Below are 18,748 nucleotides of genomic sequence, written 5' to 3'. Positions count from 1 at the left end.
AGGTCCGGGGCCCCCCTCCCCCTCTTGAGGAGGGGAGAGCTGCGCGGGTGACCGGCGCAGCAGTAAAGTGTGATAATTGCTTGTTTGCTTATTTCTTAGGGATTGTCGGGAGTTTCTACCTCTCTGTTCGTTTTTTTGTTTTAGTTTCTTACCATGTGGGGGTTTGTTTTGTTATGCCTACCTTTCTGGGTGTCTAACCCCGGTCGATGGCAGATAAGGAAAACCCCCAACCACAATGGGATTTTCCAGGGCCATTGCTCCCTGAAACCTGTCTGAAGGGACCAGGTTCTGCCACTGGTCCCTGGTAAGTCTGAACTCCATAGCTAATGTCCCGGTCTAGCATAGCATACATTAGCCCGATAAGCTCCAGGGAGCCTCCGGGGCTCGCCCAGAAAATGGCATTTCATTACATTCAACGCTGGTTTTTTGCCAAATTTCCCCGCCCTATTGCGGCCAAAATATGCCACTTATGATTTTATTATTATTTTTCCCGTGATCAGGGAACACAAATTAAGAAGTTTATAAGATTTTTATTATTATTATTTTTTTTTTTTTATGCGCCTGTGGGTGACAAAGGCCAAATAGCCCATAGCAGCTTGGAGGGTTAATGTTGAATAAACTGTCATTTTGAATAACGTATTTACTTAAATACTCTTCATGTTTTGAACAAACAATGACCCTTTTTGTAAGAAAGATGCTATCATTGTATTACAGCATATTGTTTTAAGAATAAGATGTATTTTCTAGAAAATAGTATAGGAACTTGTACATACTTTAAATATCTTTACAGGTACGCAATCATTTCAACTGTAATGACCTGGAAGGGGCTGAGCTTGAGGATCAGGGTCATGAAGGCACTGCTCTCACTCACTGGGAAAAACGAGTCTTTGAGGTAAGATTTATATAACAAAAAGTATTTTTGCTAGATGGCATTATCTCTAGTAGCCTTATTTGGGATAGTAATTCTCTGGTTTATGGGTCCCTTATTTTGCTTAATAAGATTTTGCTGTTTGACATGTTTATAACTTGCAGAAGTTGTTTCTTGTGTACTGCATTGTTTTGGCTAGCTTTAAGTTGAGGCCTTTTAAGTTATTCACATTAGACAACTTTGAAATGGTCAAAATTAAGCCATCAACTTCTTCAGGCACGTAATGCCTGTTCTGCTTAGCATGTAACCATATATGCCTGAAGAGCTGCTCTCTACATCAATTATTAGTGTTTCAAAAAATTTCCACAATTTACTTTCTCAAGGAAATTAGGTAGGATTTGATGACTCTTTACACTACACTCAATGGATAACTATTGATGGCTTGCCATCCTTTTGAACAAATTTTGGTTCTAGTACCCTGTAACCTCCATTACCTCAAATGGTACTGTACTTGCATACACAACAGTAAATCCACCTAGTTGGTATATATTTATCTGAAGCCCACCATCATTCTAGTGGTTTCATTAGGGGGTCAGGAAGCCAGCGGCTTGTCAGAGGTCTCTCCCCATTGTTCTCGAGATATTTTTCCAGCTGCATTTAGAGCTGAAGTAATTGGCATTTATGGCATTAGCAGTTAGGCACTTCCATGTTTATAACTGTAAGAGTGAAAAAGCTGCTTCTCCTTTTCTGTCCTACTTTGTGGCTCCTAGAGCTGACGGGAGACATCTCCCGTCACGCAGGGTGCAGTCGCACCACCACAGATCTCCAGTATCATCTATTGATACTGGTGATGGCTCAAAAGGGCCACCACGTACGGGCTATTCATGCCCGTGCCACCTTTTGGGTGGCTTCATGTTCATCTTAACACATACACGCAGGAGACATCTCCCGTCACGCTGGGTGCAGTCGCACCTCCACAGATCTCCAGTATCATCTATAGATACTGGTGATGGCTCAAAAGGGGCCACCACGTACGGGCTATTCATGCCCGTGCCACCTTTTGGGTGGCTTCATCTTCATCAATCAATCAATCCTAGAGCTTGAAGCCATTATCTCTTGTATGCATTACATTTGACCATTTAAAGAAGTAGTCTGGATTAATAACCTTCAGCTTTTTCAGTACTGTATTTTAAAGGTCTCAATGAGAATGATCCTGTCATGTCTGGTTTGAAGTACTCACCCAGTTGTACTCCCCTAGTTGTACTTGCAGGGGTTGAGCTTTGGCTCTTTGGTCTCGCCTCTCAACTGTCAATCAACTGGTGTACAGATTCCTGAGCCTATTGGGCTCTATCATATCTACATATGAAACTGTGTATGGAGTCAGCCTCCACCATATCACTTCCTAATGCATTCCATTTGTTAACTACTCTGACACTGAAAAAGTTCTTTCTAATGTGTCTGTGGCTCATTTGGGTACTCCACCTGTGTTCCCTTGTTTGTGTTCCACCCGTGCTAAAGAGTGTATTTTTGTCCACCCTGTCAATTTCCCTGAGAATTTTGTAGGTGGTTATCATGTCTCCCCTTACTCTTTTGTCTTCCAGGGACGTGAGTTTCAGCTCCTTTAGCCTTTCTTCATAGTTCATACCTCTCAGTTCCGGGATGAGTCTTGTGGCATACCCCTGAATCTTCTCTAATTTGTCTTGTGTTTAACCCCTGCACTGCGCACCTGTTTTTGGCAAAAACTTCATATTGCAATTGTTAAGGACATATTTTCGTTGTCTTTATAAATGTCCAGGTAAAGTAAATGGCAAAATGTTTCCAAACTCAACTATTTTCATTTCAAAACAGTGATGAAAACATTAAAAAACATTAAAATATAGCCTAATTAAAAAAAACAAAAACGGAGAACTTTCAAAACAGCATTTGTCGTTTGGCACAGAGCAGTGGTTAACTAGGTATGGACTCCAAGCTGGAGCTGCATATTCCAGGATTGATCTGACATAAGTGGTATACAGGGTCCTGAATGATTCCTTACATAAGCTTCTAAAGGCAGTGCAGAACTTATATTGGCCAGTCTAGCATATGCTTCTGCTGATATCCTTTTGATGTGGGCCTCTGGGGACAGGTGTTGTTAGTCCTGTGTTGTTAGTCCTGTGTCCCTCAACAGTTCCTGGTATGAGTTGACTTGGTTCCGAGAGGATTTTTAACACTTTTGTATTTTCTCAAAAGCAGATGTGTCCTTTTGGAAGTGGGTTTGCTATGCTTTGATTAAATAGTCTAGATGAGGGTACAGCTTTGATTTGCACAGTTGAATAGCCACTTTCTTTCATCGAAATCAAGGGTTCATTGACTATTCTTAAGGTTTGGTTGGCTCTTTTTACTACAGCTCCCAATTGTACAACTGTTAATGACTGGTGCACCAGAACTCGTAAGTCCTTTTCTTCATCCATCTGCTGTATGGTAATTTTCATATGATGGATATGATGTGCATTGTTATTTTATTTTATTTTATTTTTATTTATTTATATACAAGAAGTTACATTGGGGGTTAACAGAGAATATAGAAAATAAGTAGAATTAACATTCTTGTAAAGCCACTAGTACACATAGCTTTTCGGGCAAACCCTATGCCCTGTATATGCATAATATGACTTTCAATCATGACCCCACCTCCCCCGTCTCTGCCACCACCACCACCCCACCTCTCGTCTCTGCCACCACCATGACCCCACCTCTCTGGTCTCTGCCACCACCACAACCCCACCTCTGTGGTCTCTGCCACCACCACGACCCCACCTCTCTGGTCTCTGCCACCACCACGACCCCACCTCTCTGGTCTCTGCCACCACCACGACCCCACCTCTCACGTCTCTGCCGCCACCACGACCCCACCTCTCTCGTCTCTGCCACCACCACGACCCCACCTCTCTCGTCTCTGCCACCACCACGACCCCACCTCTCTGGTCTCTGCCGCCACCACGACCCCACCTCTCTCGTCTCTGCCGCCACCACGACCCCACCTCTCTCGTCTCTGCCGCCACCACGACCCCACCTCTCTGGTCTCTACCGCCACCACGACCCCACCTCTCTGGTCTCTGCCGCCACCACGACCCCACCTCTCTCGTCTCTTCCGCCACCACGACCCCACCTCTCTCGTCTCTTCCGCCACCACGACCCCACCTCTCATGTCTCTGCCGCCACCACGACCCCACCTCTCTCGTCTCTGCCACCACCATGACCCCACCTCTCACGTCTCTGCCACCACCACGACCCCACCTCTCACGTCTCTGCCACCACCACGACCCCACCTCTCTCGTCTCTGCCACCACCAGGACCCCACCTATCTCGTCTCTGCCACCACCACGACCCCACCTCTCACGTCTCTGCCACCACCAGGACCCCACCTATCTCGTCTCTGCCACCACCATGACCCCATCTCTCACGTCTCTGCCACCACCATGACCCCACCTCTCTCGTCTCTGCCACCACCATGACCCCACCTCTCTCGTCTCTGCCACCACCACGACCCCACCTCTCTCGTCTCTGCCACTACCGGATTCTTGGAACTCCATATTCATCAAGAACTGTAAAAAACCACTATCGCAGGCCCTTCACATTCTGTGGAGACAAAGCTTAGTTACTGGCGTTATCCCTGACATACTAAAAACAGCAGGGATAGCACCGCTCCATAAAGGGGAAAAATAAGGCAGAGGCAAAAAATTACAGACCGATAGCACTAACATTGCACATCATAAAAATTTTTGAGTGCGCGCTAAGAAGTAAGATCACAAAATACATGGAACCACAGCATCTCCATAACCCCGGACAACATGGTTTCAAAACAGGGCGCTCTTGCCTGTCGCAGTTGCTGGACCACTATGATATGGCATTAGATGCTATGGAAGACAAACAAAATGCTGATATAATTTACACAGATTTCGCATAAGCTTTTGATAAATGTGACCATGGTGTTATTGCACATAAAATGCGTTCAAAAGGAATTACTGGAAAAATAGGCAGATGGATCTACAATTTCCTGACTAACAGAATCCAATGTGCAATAGTCAACAAAATTAAATCCAGCCCATCAACTGTGAAGAGCTCAATCCCCCAGGGTACTGTGCTTGCTCCAGTACTTTTTCTCATCCTCATATCGGACATAGACAAGAACACAACCTATAGCACGGTATCATCCTTTACAGATGACACTAGGATCTTCATGAGAGTAGGCAACATAGAGGACACGGCAAACCTCCAATCAGATGTAGCTTAGGTCTTTCTATGGGCTACAGAAAATAATATGGTGTTTAACGAAGATAAGTTCCAGTTCATGCGCTACGGAAAAAATGAAAATATAAAAACGGAAACCACGTACAAAACTCGGCAAATCATGACATAGAACGAAAAGGCAATGTAAAGGATCTGGGTGTACTGATGTCGGAAGACCTTACCTTTAAAGAACACAATAAAGTAGCCGTCACAACTGCAAGAAAAATGACAGGTTGGATAACAAGAACTTTTCACACTAGAGATGCTGTACCGATGATGATACTTTTCAAAACGCTTGTGCTCTCTAGAGTGGAGTCCTGCTGCACAATGACAGCCCCTTTCAAAGCTGGAGAAATTACTGACCTGGAGAGTATGCAGAGATCCTTTAGTGCTAGAATCCACTCAGTAAAACATCTAAACTACTGGGACCGACTAAAGAGCCTACATCTGTATTCCCTTGAGCGCAGGCGGGAGAGATACATAATAAACTATACGTGGAAAATAATTGAGGGGCTGGTCCCAAACCAACACACAGAAATAACATCACATGAGACCAGAAGACATGGCAGGATGTGCAGAATATCCCCGTTGAAAAGCAGAGGTGCAACGGGTATTCTGAGAGAGAACTCTATCAACATCAGAGGCCCGAGACTGTTCAACACGCTTCCACTACACATAAGGAGCATAACTGGCAGACCCCTCACAGTGTTCAAGAGAAAACTATCAACATCAGAGGCCCGAGACTGTTCAACACGCTTCCACTACACATAAGGAGCATAACTGGCAATCCCCTCACAGTGTTCAAGAGAGAACTGGATAAGCACCTCCAAAGGATACCTGATCAACCGGGCTGCGACTCATACGTCAGGCTGCGAGCAGCCGCGTCCAACAGCCTGGTTGATCAGTCCAGCAACAAGGAGGCCTGGTCGACGACTGGGCCGTAGGGACGCTGAGCCCCGGAAGCACCTCAAGGTAACCTCAAGGTAACCACGACCCTACCTCTCTCGTCTGTCACCACCACGACCCCACCTCTCTCGTCTGTCACCACCACGACCCCACCTCTTCTGTCTCCACCATCACCACGACCACCTCTCCCGTCTCCCTTCTTGTCTCTACCATCGCCATCATAATTTAAGGGGCAAGTAACTCAGTTTCTCGAACTTGCTCAAACGCTTTCAAATTTTTTGTACATAATCTACTAGGCAAATGCTCCAACTTTGTCTGCATGATCAGCAACGTAACTTGAAAAGCAAGAAAATTAAAAATAATTATAAAATTGAATATTGAAAATTTCAGATTTTCAAATCAGCTTCAAAAATATAAAATATAACCAATTGTTCATTTGTTATCATGCTCTCAGAATAGCATTTAATCTTCATTTGCATTGTGTATCTTACAGGTTTTCAGTATAGTTTACTATAAAAAAGAAATCGTCAATATGGCACTTGAAATATGCGCCAAATTTAGACAAAAAAATTTATAACTCCAAACGTTTAAAGTTCATGAAATATCCGTACAATTGGATTGTAGAACAGACAGCTGTGCACACTTTATGTAAAAATGATGACAATCGGTCAGAAACTGGATTTTTGAAGCCGACTCGTTGAAGAAGTTGAAATTCTAGTTTTAGAGATAATTGAAGTTGAAGTTATCGATAGTGAATAAGGTTCTGTATCCACTCGCTAATCCAGACTATATGGGAAGGACCCCAGCCGGATTATCACGTTTTCCGGATTAACACTTTTTCACCTCTGAGTCCAAACCTGACTATTTCTAACTATTTTTGTACTCAACATAATTTGAATTGCCTTGCCACATATAATTATAAAATATTCAACTAGAAACCTCAACTTACCTTGTTGTTGTTCGTCTTCTTGACTGATGCCACACATCTTGTAGTTAAGAATTCTTAACAATTTACGTAACTTATACTAACACAACCCTAAAATTTACACTTAAAATTACTGTACAGTTCCTTAAGCAAAGTTAGTTTTGACTGCCAGCTGCTGAAGCCTCCCTGGTTGAAGGCACTTGGCATGCCTGTCACGCCTCACTGGTTGAAGGCACTTGGCATGCCTGTCACGCCTCACTGCTTGAAGGTGCTTGGCTTGCCTGTGAGGCCTCACTGGTTGAAGGCGCTTGGCTTGCCTGTGAGGCCTCACTGGTTGAAGGCACTTGGCTTGCCTGTGAGGCCTCACTGGTTGAAGGCACTTGGCTTGCCTGTGAGGCCTCACTGGTTGAAGGCACTTGGCTTGCCAGTGAGGCCTCACTGGTTGAAGGCACTTGGCTTGCCTGTGAGGCCTCACTGGTTGAAGGCGCTTGGCTTGCCTGTGAGGCCTCACTGGTTGAAGGCACTTGGCTTGCCTGTGAGGCCTCACTGGTTGAAGGCACTTGGCTTGCCTGTGAGGCCTCACTGGTTGAAGGCACTTGGCTTGCCTGTCACGCCTCACTGGTTGAAGGCGCTTGGCTTGCCTGTGAGACCTCACTGGTTGAAGGCACTTGGCTTGCCTGTCACGCCTCACTGGTTGAAGGCGCTTGGCTTGCCTGTCAGGCCTCACTGGTTGAAGGCGCTTGGCTTGCCTGTGAGGCCTCACTGGTTGAATGCGCTTGGCTTGCCTGTCATGCCTCACTGGTTGAAGGCGCTTGGCTTGCCTGTGAGACCTCACTGGTTGAAGGCACTTGGCTTGCCTGTCACGCCTCACTGGTTGAAATGTATTTCAGGTATTACTCTTTTTGTTTCCTTATATAAGAAACAGTACTAATGCCTATATTAAATTCCTTGGCACCACTTGAAGTCGACCGACCACTTTCATAAAGTTGTATAACACATAACTTTGTAACGGGGGGTGGGGGAAATAGCTCTATCTTGTCCATTATTCCACCCCCCCAGTTAACTAACGAGGCCGGGGGAAACAGCTCTCTCTAGTCCGTTATCCCGTCCCCAGTTAACTAACTATTCTAGAGCACCTCCAGAGTTCCTAAGGCAGCCTCTCTCGTTCAACACCTTGTAACCTAGGTATTTGACTACCTAGGTGCTAAGAATACAAGGCGCCGTCACTTGATCAGCTACCCGAAACTCTAGAGAGAACTCTAGAATACTGAATCATAAAAACAAACGTATAAGTGAAAACGAAAGGAAAGAAATGAATAGTGAAGTAATTAGTGAGGGTTTGGGGTGAGAGGCAGAGAGGTGGGAGGAGCGAGAAGGGTCATTAGTTGAAAGTGAGAGTTTAGAGAAGGGTGGAGGGAGAGGTGTAGATAGGTAGAAGTAGAAGAAGTAGATAGAAGTAGAAGAGTAGATAGTAGAAGACGAAATGCTGCCACCATCCATTCATAATCATTACATACAAGACAAGGAATGGAACTTGCCTGTATCACAAAATTCTCAAAGGATGTTATCAAGAGTTCATTATGAGTATGTTCCCTCTGTACCATGTATCAACTCCAAACATGTACTCGTTAATATCATGAAACCAGTAACCACAGAGGCTTTCTCACCTCAACTCAAAATCTCTAGGGAACAAAGTTAAACACAATTTAAATAATAAATTCATAATTATATTTCACATGAAGTATCATAATTTAGCAATTCAATTAAAATGTTCCAGTTTAATATGCAAAGTGAGTCATCATCCAAGAATTCGAGAACCCTACAACTTGACTGCCCCTGATCATCACACAACATATGTAAACACGACCAAGTCACCCCAATGTTCACTCACCGAGGACGGAGTCTAAGTTGAATAGAGAGGGGGGGGGTCTGTAGCTTGACAGAGACTGTCTCGCCCCTGCCGGCCGACAGCCTCCCTGGTAGGGAGCAGGTCTCTGCTCTCGTCTGCTGTTCTGTCTCTTAATGCTTTTTGCTGGATAGCTCTCCGAGTTTATATTGGGGAACCTAGTAGCTAACTCCGCCCACAAGTAGATAGCCTCCGGCACTACCAAGCCACTCCTTAAACGTCGGCATGTTTGAAGGCTACCAGACTACAATTATAAGCTTAGCGGAAGCAAGGTGAAATTCTCATGATCTGACCTCAGGTCACTTGGGGTCGTTAACGGTTAGAGGTGTGAGATCTCAGGCAGACAACTGGCGCCTCTCAGATCCTTGTCTGTGACTCATGTACTCTATATATATTTTAAATAACCTAACCCAAACACTTTTACAGTGTTACATCTCCCCTTCTCCCCGAAATAAAGTTTTTGCAACACTGCTAAAGCAAGCTAGCTGTGTGCAACAACTTTATTAACGAAAAAGAATACATCCTAGCTAAACAAATATACATCATCCTACTCTAAAAAAATGAAATATATAGACAGACGTCCATTGTCTCTGGCTGGGCGACGTCACTGCTTGGTCTTGTAGATAATCCTGTACCACATTTCTTCAACACAACTGCCTCCGTCGCTTCTCCGTCGTTAACGCACAACAACACTTGGTCAACCCGAAAGCCGTTACTACTTGAACTGAGCACAGGACCGTGGAATTCGGTTGTCCCAGCTGATCTGTAATTGGCCCTACGTCAGTCACCATGAGAGACGTATATTGGGGTTCTTCACAGCTATAGGGACTACAAGTTTCGAGACCTTCATATAGTTGCCAACAGTAGAAATCCCATCCTACTCTTCTTCCTCCCTGTTGCTCCAGCACGCCTCCTTCAGAGAGCTACTTCTGACAGCCACATCAAGTCCGCATGACACAGGAAGAATCACTCAACAGAGCAACATGCTTGTAGGAGGGGCGGCCAGTCAAGGCAAACGATCCTGTCTTGCAATTACGCTCGATGCAATGATGCTGACACCAGCAAGGGACACTAGGTATCGTGTCTCAGCTTGTCTTATCTTCTTCTTTCTTCTCTCTTCTTTTTTTCTCTCTTCCTTCTTCTCTCTTCTTTCTTCTCTCTTCTTTCTTCTCTCTTCCTCCTCCCATGGGTCTTAGACAAGCGACCTGGGGTCCATTGGGGGTCTGTCCGTCCTGGGGTCCATCCTGGGTAGACCGATGTTGGTGGGACAGACTGGAGTCGTTGTTGCTCCTCTTCCATCATTACTGGGTCGTCTGGGGTCGTGTGCAGAACGACCTGGGGTCCACTGGGTAGACCAATGTTGACTGACCGAGAGGGCTGCATCTTGGGGTCCCCTGGGGTGGTGATGGTGGTGGTGGCCCTGACATCCAGGTAGGGGCTGGTCGTCGTGGTGGTGAGGAACAGCCGTGAGTGTGGTATAAGGCAGCCGTCTCCCTCTTCTGTATGTGCGTCTCTCCTCTCTTCTGGCTCCCACCTGTGAAATGAACAGAAAGGCGACAATACGTGTTCCCAAGATGTTTGTGTGACCCTGTCGTTTGTATAGGGTTACACAGTCCTATCATACCGCTCTCCTCCTGGCAACAACTACACTTCAATTTTTAATAATTCAATTAACTCTGACTGATATTGACTTGGTGGAACATAAGACAGTAACAGAGGAAAGTTAGAGAAGAGAGAATAAGGTCATCACTACTTTTAACTTGTCACAAAAAAAAAAATCAAAACTAATAGACAAAACACTAGCCTAAACTTAACTGTACCTTTCCTAATCTTAAGTACATAATTAACCATTACTCCCACCCTTAACCTACAGCCACCTACGTGACCCAGAGTGTCTCCCTAGCTTCTCCGCCGGTCAACAACCCCAAACTGTTGCCACCCCTGTGACCAGACTATCTAACGTCGAGCGTCCCCAACGTGAAGTCTACTGACATACTAAGCCTCCCCCTAGTATGCTGTACAAGACCAGTACACCTCGGGTTATTGCGTTCAAATGGAGTAAACAGTCGATCGCAATAATCTGAGCAGAACCACCACTAAATTCTACTTAAGAACTACACCTGCCACTCCCCAACTGACCTGGAGACCAGCGGTGGCTGGGTGTCCCCGTGGGACATGCGAGGTCACCTGTCACACTCAGCTGACCTGCACTACCAACACCGCTAAGTTCCCAAATCGCATAAATCACTACACACGCAAGTTCTGGTGAACATTCCCTGAACTACACAAAACTCACAAAATCACTAAACACAACACCAGAGAATCACTATCTCCTAACCTGAAAAAAAGTTCGCTAACTCGCGAATAATAAACACCTGTCAAGATCTCCCTGATAGCGCCTGAGCGGCAAAAGACACGTGGGACTGAACAATGTTAAAAGAACACCAACTACCTACAACATTGTTCAACACCGCTGCCAACATTGTAACGGGGGGTGGGGGAAATAACTCTATCTTGTCCATTATTCCACCCCCCCAGTTAACTAACGAGGCCGGGGGAAACAGCTCTCTCTAGTCCGTTATCCCGTCCCCAGTTAACTAACTATTCTAGAGCACCTCCAGAGTTCCTAAGGCAGCCTCTCTCGTTCAACACCTTGTAACCTAGGTATTTGACTACCTAGGTGCTAAGAATACAAGGCGCCGTCACTTGATCAGCTACCCGAAACTCTAGAGAGAACTCTAGAATACTGAATCATAAAAACAAACGTATAAGTGAAAACGAAAGGAAAGAAATGAATAGTGAAGTAATTAGTGAGGGTTTGGGGTGAGAGGCAGAGAGGTGGGAGGAGCGAGAAGGGTCATTAGTTGAAAGTGAGAGTTTAGAGAAGGGTGGAGGGAGAGGTGTAGATAGGTAGAAGTAGAAGAAGTAGATAGAAGTAGAAGAGTAGATAGTAGAAGACGAAATGCTGCCACCATCCATTCATAATCATTACATACAAGACAAGGAATGGAACTTGCCTGTATCACAAAATTCTCAAAGGATGTTATCAAGAGTTCATTATGAGTATGTTCCCTCTGTACCATGTATCAACTCCAAACATGTACTCGTTAATATCATGAAACCAGTAACCACAGAGGCTTTCTCACCTCAACTCAAAATCTCTAGGGAACAAAGTTAAACACAATTTAAATAATAAATTCATAATTATATTTCACATGAAGTATCATAATTTAGCAATTCAATTAAAATGTTCCAGTTTAATATGCAAAGTGAGTCATCATCCAAGAATTCGAGAACCCTACAACTTGACTGCCCCTGATCATCACACAACATATGTAAACACGACCAAGTCACCCCAATGTTCACTCACCGAGGACGGAGTCTAAGTTGAATAGAGAGGGGGGGGGTCTGTAGCTTGACAGAGACTGTCTCGCCCCTGCCGGCCGACAGCCTCCCTGGTAGGGAGCAGGTCTCTGCTCTCGTCTGCTGTTCTGTCTCTTAATGCTTTTTGCTGGATAGCTCTCCGAGTTTATATTGGGGAACCTAGTAGCTAACTCCGCCCACAAGTAGATAGCCTCCGGCACTACCAAGCCACTCCTTAAACGTCGGCATGTTTGAAGGCTACCAGACTACAATTATAAGCTTAGCGGAAGCAAGGTGAAATTCTCATGATCTGACCTCAGGTCACTTGGGGTCGTTAACGGTTAGAGGTGTGAGATCTCAGGCAGACAACTGGCGCCTCTCAGATCCTTGTCTGTGACTCATGTACTCTATATATATTTTAAATAACCTAACCCAAACACTTTTACAGTGTTACAACTTGTCTTTAATTGTTAGGGTAACCTGCTTCCTCTTAACACCTCCAGAATGATTGATGCTGCTACCAGTCATAGTCTTGGCCAAAAATTTTCAAAGTTACTATGAAAACAAAAAAGTTATTTAAAAAATATTTCACTAATGGCACGGCACTGTGGTATAACGCGAGGGACGGGAGCACGTGGGCTGCTTGATCAGGCCTGGACGGGTCCACTTGAGGGCAGGCACGTTACGTAGGCTGCCAGGTCTAGGATGTAAATGTTACAACAAAATCAGATAATAAACAAAGAAAAACTAAAAAAAAAAAAAAAAAAAAAAAAAAAAAAAAAAACAGCTTTGAATGTGATGAAACACCATTTTCTGGGTGAGCCCCGGAGGCTCCCTGGAGCTTATCGGGCTAATGTATGTTATATTAGACCGGGACATTAGCTAAGGAGTTCAGACCTACCAGGGACCAGTGCCAGAACCTGGCCCCTTCAGAGAGGTTTCAGGGAGCAATGGCCCTGGAAAACTCCCTTGTGGTTGGAGTATTCCTTATCTGCCATCAACCGGGTTTAGGCCCCCAGAAAGGTAGGCATAACAAAACAAACCCCACATGGTAAGAAACTACAACAAAAAACTGAATAGAGAGGTAGAAGCTCCCTACAATCCCAAGGAAACAATCAATCAATCAATCAATTTACTGCCGCAACGGTCGTCCACGCAGGCCTTCTCTCCCCGGGAGGGGGAGGGGGGGCCCAGACCTCACCGCTCCAGCTGCCTCCAGTTCGTAAGCTAGTGTCAACCGGGATAGACGCTACTCTGGCCTCAAATTCCTGGGCGGTGTTTGCCTCGTGTGGCGTTCTCTGCTGTCTTTGTGTGGTGTGCAGTGGCCAGGAGTACCTCTTCAGTGCTGGGGCTGCATGCACTTAGGGGCTTCCTTCCCTAGGCGCCTTGTGAGTACTGCCCCTGCTTGTCAGGGTTATCTTCCCTGGGCGTTCGGGAACTGCTCCCGTAGGGGTTCTTGCTGCTCGGCATTTGCCTTGCCCTTGGGTCCAGCTGGGGCTTGGGGCCCCTTGTTTGGCCCTGGGTAGGGACTGGTATTGTGCTGGTTAGGGCGTCAAGGTGTTGTGCGACCTGCCACCTAAGCGGCGACTGATTCCTGTTGCCTCTGGGGACGGTGTACTTTTGCGGGGTTTTTCTTTTGTTTTGTTTGCCTGGTGGAGGTATAGTTCCTCTATATCAATAATATATCTATAGTTCCCCTGATATTGTTTTGGTGGCCCTCTGCTAGGCCCCCGTGCTTGTACACATTCCAGGGGTTTTCAGTGTTATCATCTACCTCTTGTTTTGTTTGGGTTTCTTAACCGGTTAGCAACACCTTGCCCGGGCTTCCTGTAGTTGTTACCCTACGGGCCCTGGAAACCCCTGTCGAGGCTCAGTGGACCCATGGATGCGTCTCCGGAGTTCCAGCCTGCCTTGTACGGGTTTGAAGGTTGCAGTGTGTCCTTGTCTCAGGGTGACAGTCACCTGTTTTGCCCCCATCATGCTGCCTGTTGGGTCAATGACACCTTTGACCCGGAGTCTTGCGAGTCATGTTCTCTGCTTGTGCTCCAGTTTTACTCTGAGGATGTTCCTGTTAGGGTACAGGCAGCATCAGCGTTGCATGTTAGGTGTAAGTTATTGCAATGCGCTAGGTTGGTTTCCCACCCGGGAAACCAACTCCGAAGCTGTCCCGTTTTGGTTTTAGGGACCCTGACCTCCGTGCGTTAGTCGCTTTGGCTTTGGCTCCTGCCGCGTCCCCTGGTCCTTCCCCTGTGCTTTTTCCTGCACTTTCCCCCCTTGTGTCCGGCTCCAAAACGTCTGAGGGTTTTGGCCTCTGCACAGGGTTTAGTTGGTAATGAGACTCGGGCTGCCACTGGGGCTGCCCCATCCGGGTTGGGGACGGAGGCATTTGAGCCTGTTCCTCCTGCGAAGGCTTCTGGGTCCCACCAGCAGACCCCCTTCTTGTTTGCCTTTCCCTTGGACTCTGCTTTTTCTTTAGGGGTAGAGTGTTTGGATGACGGCCTTGGGCTTCCTTTGACTCCGTTTGGGTGCTTTTGCCTTCCTCGAGGGGCTTATTGTTGCAAGGGGAGGGATTTTCTTACCCCCCTTCCCTGTATGAGTATGATTTGGGTTCGGCTCCTCCCCGGGTTCGGTTCCGGGTGCCTTTGGGTACCTCGGATCCGTCTTTCCAGAGGTTTTCTACTTCCCGTATCTCCGCGAAGGTGGCTCGGGAAGCTCTTGCTGCATACCTCTTGCGAGACCCGGGTTATGCCTCTGCAATGGATCCGTCCTTGTTTGAGTTCGGTTCGTCTTCCCATTTTTGGGGGCGTTTGGAGGTTCTGGAGTCTTCCTGGCTGGCAGACTGCCCCTTCTTTTCATTGGGGGCATGGCATGGATTCTGTCGGACCTGCACGCTTGATTGGTGGGAAACTTCTACTTTTATGCAGGTTTACCTGGGGGGGCGAGTTTGAGCACCTTAATACGTGTTTGTTCGCTCCCGTGCTTTCTCAGGATGTTGGCCTTTTCCAGCTTCATGTGCAGGTTCCTCAGCTTTCGGCTTCGTTGGTTGCATAGGAGTTGCGCGCCCGTGGGCATTTGGCTTTGGTCTTGCATTTCTTTCCCCTTCTCAAGCTGTCTTCTGCTTGGCTTGAGGAGGATGTGGGAGCGTTGAGTGAAGGGCCTTCGTCTGGGGCGCTGACTTCGGCAGCTAGGACGTTGGCTGCACTGTTGAAGCTCTTTGCACCCATCCTGAAGGAAGCGGTGTGTCTGTTTTTTGCTTCTTGCCTTGCGTGCCGTCAGGCTGTGCTTGCCCTCTCTTTGGAATCCGCTTGGGCCCTGGCTCTTAGGCTTTTTTCTCCATTTTTTCCGTTGCTGTTTACAGAGACTGTGATGTCTCAGTTTCTGCATGCAGCTTCGTCTAGTTGTCATCCTATGGCGGACTTGTTGATTCTCCGAAGTGGTCGTTCTTGGCAATTTCGGAGGGGGTCGTGCCAGGGTTCTGGGTTCCACTGGTCGAGGTGGGCCATTGGTGCCAGTTCCTGAGCTGTTGTTCCCTTCGGGGAAAGTGTTGTCTGGTTGGCGCAGTGATCGCCCTGTTCGACATTTGGGTTCTTGTAAGGGGCGTTGGCCCTTTTGCAGTTTGCCCCGTTGATGGGGCGATGGGGGGAGGCTCACTCTATTTGCCCATGCTTGGTCCAACGATTTGTGGGCCTTTTTGGTCATGTCATCCGGCCTGCAGTGGCGTTGGGGGACTCGTCCTCCTTTGGGGGGTTCGGGGCTAGCAGGGCAGGTTTCCTCTCCTGCGCTTCGTCAAGTCGTCTTGGAGTGGGTGCGCTTGGGCGTGGTCGAAATGACTACGTTCCTCAGGTGGGTTTCCCGTCTGTTTCCAGTGCCGAAACGGGACTCTGCGGATCTGAGGTTCATTCTGGACTTGTCCCGTCTGAACCCCTGGATTCCTTGCCCCTCCTTTCGGATGACTACTGTCTCAGGTCCGGCTTCTGTTGGAGCCGGGTGCCTGGATGGTGTCCCTGGACCTCAAGGACGCCTATTGGCACGTTTCTATTCATCCGGGATTCAGGGACTGGTTAGGTTTCATGGTGGGGCGTCACGCTTACCGTTTTCGCTGCCTGCCTTTTGGCTAGAATCTGGCACCTCGCTCTTTCACGCATCTGACCCGGGTTGTGGTGACCCGTCTGCATCTTCTAGGGATTCGGGTTTTGGCCTACATCGACGACTGGGTGGTGTGGGCTCCCAGTCGGTCAGCTTGTCTGCTCGCCAGGGATATGGTTCTTTCCAAGCTCGCCATGTTTGGGTTTCTGGTGAACTGGAGGAAGTCCCATCTGGTTCCGTCCCAGGTTCAGACCTGGCTGGTTCTTGTTTGGGATTCTCGGACCACTTTCTTGTCTCTCCCTCTAGAGGCGTTGTGGCGGCTGCGGGACCGCTGTCGGCTGTTTCTGAGGGGGTCCCGGCCACTCGGCAGTTGCTCAAGCGGTTGTGCAGGAGTCTGAACTTCGCCGTGCTAGTCTACCCGCCTGGTCGGGTTTGGCTTCGGCATCTGTTTTGGTTCCTTCGGGCACATCCCTTCTGCCTCTCTCGCGATCGTTGGGTTCGTCCTCTGGGGGCGCCTTGTGTTGGTTGCTGCGTCACCGGCTTCCTCTTCTGGCTTTTTGGGGTTCGGTGCCTTGGTGCCTTCCCGAGCCCTTGCTCGATGTGTTCACGGATGCGTCATCTCTCGGCTGGGGGCTTTGTGACCAGTGCTCACCAGGCAGGCCAGAGACGGTGGGGTCCGTCCTTCCATCGGGCTTACAGCACGGTTCGGGAGTTCGCGACAGTCTGGTTCGCGCTTCGGAGGGTTCGGGTCGCTCGGGGATCGACCATTCACCTCCATTCGGGCTGTTCTCCAGTGGTTCATTGATTGAACCGCGGGGGTTCTCTTCGGTCCTTGGCTCTTTGGAAGTTGGTCCCTTCTAGTGGTTCGTCTGCTGGATTCTCGGGGTTTGGCTCTCCATGTGGTTCATGTCCGGGGAGTGTCCAACATCCTGGCGGACGGTCTGTCTCGCTTCCATCCCCTGTCCATGGAATGGACGGTTGACAACGATTCGTTTCGTTAGATCTGCCAGACGTACGGTCTCCCAGATGTGGACCTCTTCGCGTCGGCGTGGTCTCGGCGTCTCCCAATCTATGTGACGCCCTTCCCCAACTGCGAGGTGTTCGTGGTGGATGCCTTTCGGCAGGACTGGTCGAGGTGGGGTTACCTGTACCTCTTCCCCCCGGTCCAGCTGTTGCTTCGGGTTCTGGTTCAGTTGGAGACATTCCCAGGGAGAGTAGTCCTTGTGGCCCGTTGTGGCCGGCCCAGCCTTGGTTTCCGGTGCTATTGGCTTGGTGCCTGAACCTGGGACGTTTCCCGCAGCTCTGCCTCTTTCAGCAGGTCAGCCTGGTCCGGTACGGGGCTGGTTCGACCTTCTCACCCAGAAAATGGCGTTTCATTACATTCATTGCAGTTTTTTTTAAATCGTCTAAAATCCATTTATGAAACTATTGGAATTAACCCTTAAAGTGCGCATCACTTCATATGAAGTGTAAATCGTTTTACCAGTCAACTGCGCTTCACTTCATATGAAGTGTATGGGTACCGCGCACGATTTGAATGGCCCGCGGTGTAGCTGGGGGTCCCATACGCTGCCCAGGGGCTCTAGTAAACAGCGGCCATTTTGAAAAAAATTCCCGCTCACGATCCAAAGGCATGGGAGGCCTCAGTTTAGCGAGAGTCACCATGGCGAGCGCACGGTCAAACGCCTCACGGGCACGCACCACTCAGTCCCTCACCCTAGAGCAAATAGCCCACGAATTATTCTCTGAAGGTGAAGAAAGTGTGTTTGACGATTCAGACAATGATGAGGATTATACACAGTTGTCGGGTGATAGTAGCAGCAGCAGTGAAAGTGAGAATGACCGCCATGCCATGGCGAGGCCTATACGCTCTCCTATGCCTCCTCGCCCATTTTCTACCCCAATTCTACCACGACCTCACAGTTCCTGTGGATATTTTCTGTTTGAGGGTGACGAGTCAGAGGGAGGTGACTCCTTTTCTGGGTTTAGTGACTCAGATCAAAGTTTTATTGAGCCTGTGGCTGGTACCAGTGGTGTAACTGGGCGAGAAATTGTCGCGTCAGCAGCATCTCGCCCGGCCAAGCGCCACCGCATGGCACCACATGAGGGACCAAGACCCTCGTGTTCACGTGCACCCACCTCACGTGCACCCGCCTCACGTGCACCCACCTCACGTGCACGTAGCCGCCGTGCTTCTCGCAGACGGTATTCAGCTCCTGGTCGCCGGTATGCATCGCTTCCTCGCCGTCTTTCCTCTGCATCTCGCAGGACGCCTGGTGTACTTGAGTGGAGTGATGGTGACGATTTTATTCCTAATATTCCTCACTTTGACGATAATGATGTAGGGATTACAAACCTTTTCCCTAATCAAGGTGAGGACATGGCTGAGATGGAATATTTTACAGCATTCTATGATGAACCACTC

At 48.0% G+C, this 18,748-nt stretch overlaps 1 protein-coding gene across 1 annotated transcript in view; it reads left to right on the top strand.

Moving 5' to 3' along the window:
• The window catches only part of Invadolysin (leishmanolysin-like peptidase, invadolysin), a gene marked incomplete in the record, with an annotated part of 420,119 nt that overhangs the window by 323,622 nt on the left and 77,749 nt on the right, over positions 1–18,748 (top strand). The window contains 1 exon segment of the mRNA XM_069323797.1: positions 791–892. Coding sequence (XP_069179898.1) covers positions 791–892 — 102 coding nt within the window.

The sequence above is a fragment of the Procambarus clarkii genome, chromosome 13 (assembly GCF_040958095.1).
Source record: "Procambarus clarkii isolate CNS0578487 chromosome 13, FALCON_Pclarkii_2.0, whole genome shotgun sequence".
In the NCBI taxonomy this organism is placed as follows: Eukaryota; Metazoa; Arthropoda; class Malacostraca; order Decapoda; family Cambaridae; genus Procambarus; species Procambarus clarkii.
This window is presented reverse-complemented; position numbering and strand designations above follow the sequence as displayed.